The 1,626-nt window shown below is 39.9% G+C and overlaps 1 protein-coding gene across 1 annotated transcript in view; it reads left to right on the top strand.

Moving 5' to 3' along the window:
* Positions 1-1,528: 1,528 nt before the first annotated feature.
* LOC138954738 (uncharacterized) overlaps positions 1,529-1,626 on the top strand; it is a gene marked incomplete at its 5' end in the record, with an annotated part of 2,348 nt that continues 2,250 nt past the window's right edge. The window contains 1 exon segment of the mRNA XM_070326511.1: positions 1,529-1,626. This exon segment is cut by the window's right edge and continues 164 nt beyond it. Coding sequence (XP_070182612.1) covers positions 1,529-1,626 — 98 coding nt within the window.

Below are 1,626 nucleotides of genomic sequence, written 5' to 3'. Positions count from 1 at the left end.
GACTGAGTGAGAATGGTTATTTCCCTTTGACCATGAAGATGTGCCTCTATAAGTCCTTGTAGAATCTTAATCCACCAATAACTCCCTAACCGTGTGTTTGACTGGTCCCAATTTTTGTAAGGACCGTCTCAGGAATGTATAGAACCTGTTCACCAAGTTTGGTGACGATCGGTCCGTTCATTCTTGAGATCTATATGCGAACACAAACAAACAAACACATCGAGCGATTGTGCCTCTATAAGTCCTTGTAGAATCTTAATCCACCAATAACTCCCTAACCGTGTGTTTGACTGGTCCCAATTTTTGTAAGGACCGTCTCAGGAATGTATAGAACCTGTTCACCAAGTTTGGTGACGATCGGTCCGTTCATTCTTGAGATCTATATGCGAACACAAACAAACAAACACATCGAGCGATTGTGCCTCTATAAGTCCTTGTAGAATCTTAATCCACCAATAACTCCCTAACCGTGTGTTTGACTGGTCCCAATTTTTGTAAGGACCGTCTCAGGAATGTATAGAACCTGTTCACCAAGTTTGGTGACGATCGGTCCGTTCATTCTTGAGATCTATATGCGAACACAAACAAACAAACACATCGAGCGAAACCTATACACACCCCCATACCGGGGGTGTAAAAAGGAGGGAGTCTTAAAAAGGAGGGAGTCTTAAAAAGGAGGTACATTTACAGAAGTTATGACCCGACAATCAGAACAGGTAAGGTCTCAAAGGGGAGGAGGTATTAACAGGGGGGGTCCCACTGTATGACGTGACGGCGTACACTTTGGGTTCACTTTACGAACACTATAGTAATAGTGCCTAAACGTACTACATGTAATTACATGTAGTACATTTCTTCGATAACTACGAATGGTGGTTTTTCTTCCGGTCCTAAGAAGGCTTTTGCATTCAGCAAATCATCAAGGTACTCGGAAGTGGCTCTCCAAGCGCGATTTGATTTTGAGACGACGAGAAATGAGTTATTTTAGCAGCGAAACTTGTAATTTTCACAGTGAAATTAGTAATTTTCCAAAAGATAATGACTAATACCACAGTGAAATGGGCAAATTTCCAAAAGATAATCACTAATACCACAGTGAAATAAGCAAATTTCCAAAAGATAATCACTAATACCACAGTGAAATGGGCAAATTTCCAAAAGATAATCACTAATACCACAGTGAAATAAGCAAATTTCCAAAAGATAATCACTAATACCACAGTGAAATAAGCAAATTTCCAAAAGATAATCACTAATACCACAGTGAAATGGGCAAATTTCCAAAAGATAATCACTAATACCACAGTGAAATAAGCAAATTTCCAAAAGATAATCACTAATACCACAGTGAAATAAGCAAATTTCCAAAAGATAATCACTAATACCACAGTGAAATGGGCAAATTTCCAAAAGATAATCACTAAAACCACAGTGAAATGGGCAAATTTCCAAAAGATAATCAATAATACCACAGTAGATATGAGCCATTTTCACGACTTTTGACACTAACATGTTGTCATACTTTCAGGGCTCTGAAGGAGGCGCGTACCCCGGACAGCACGGCAAGTACAAGCTCCCGCTCCATTCCTTGTCCTCCGACATGTACGGTGACTACGTGATGGGTCT

The sequence above is a fragment of the Littorina saxatilis genome, unplaced genomic scaffold (assembly GCF_037325665.1).
Source record: "Littorina saxatilis isolate snail1 unplaced genomic scaffold, US_GU_Lsax_2.0 scaffold_2671, whole genome shotgun sequence".
Taxonomy (NCBI): domain Eukaryota; kingdom Metazoa; phylum Mollusca; class Gastropoda; order Littorinimorpha; family Littorinidae; genus Littorina; species Littorina saxatilis.
The sequence above is the reverse complement of the archived record's forward strand: the minus strand, read 5'-3'. Positions and strand labels throughout refer to the sequence as shown.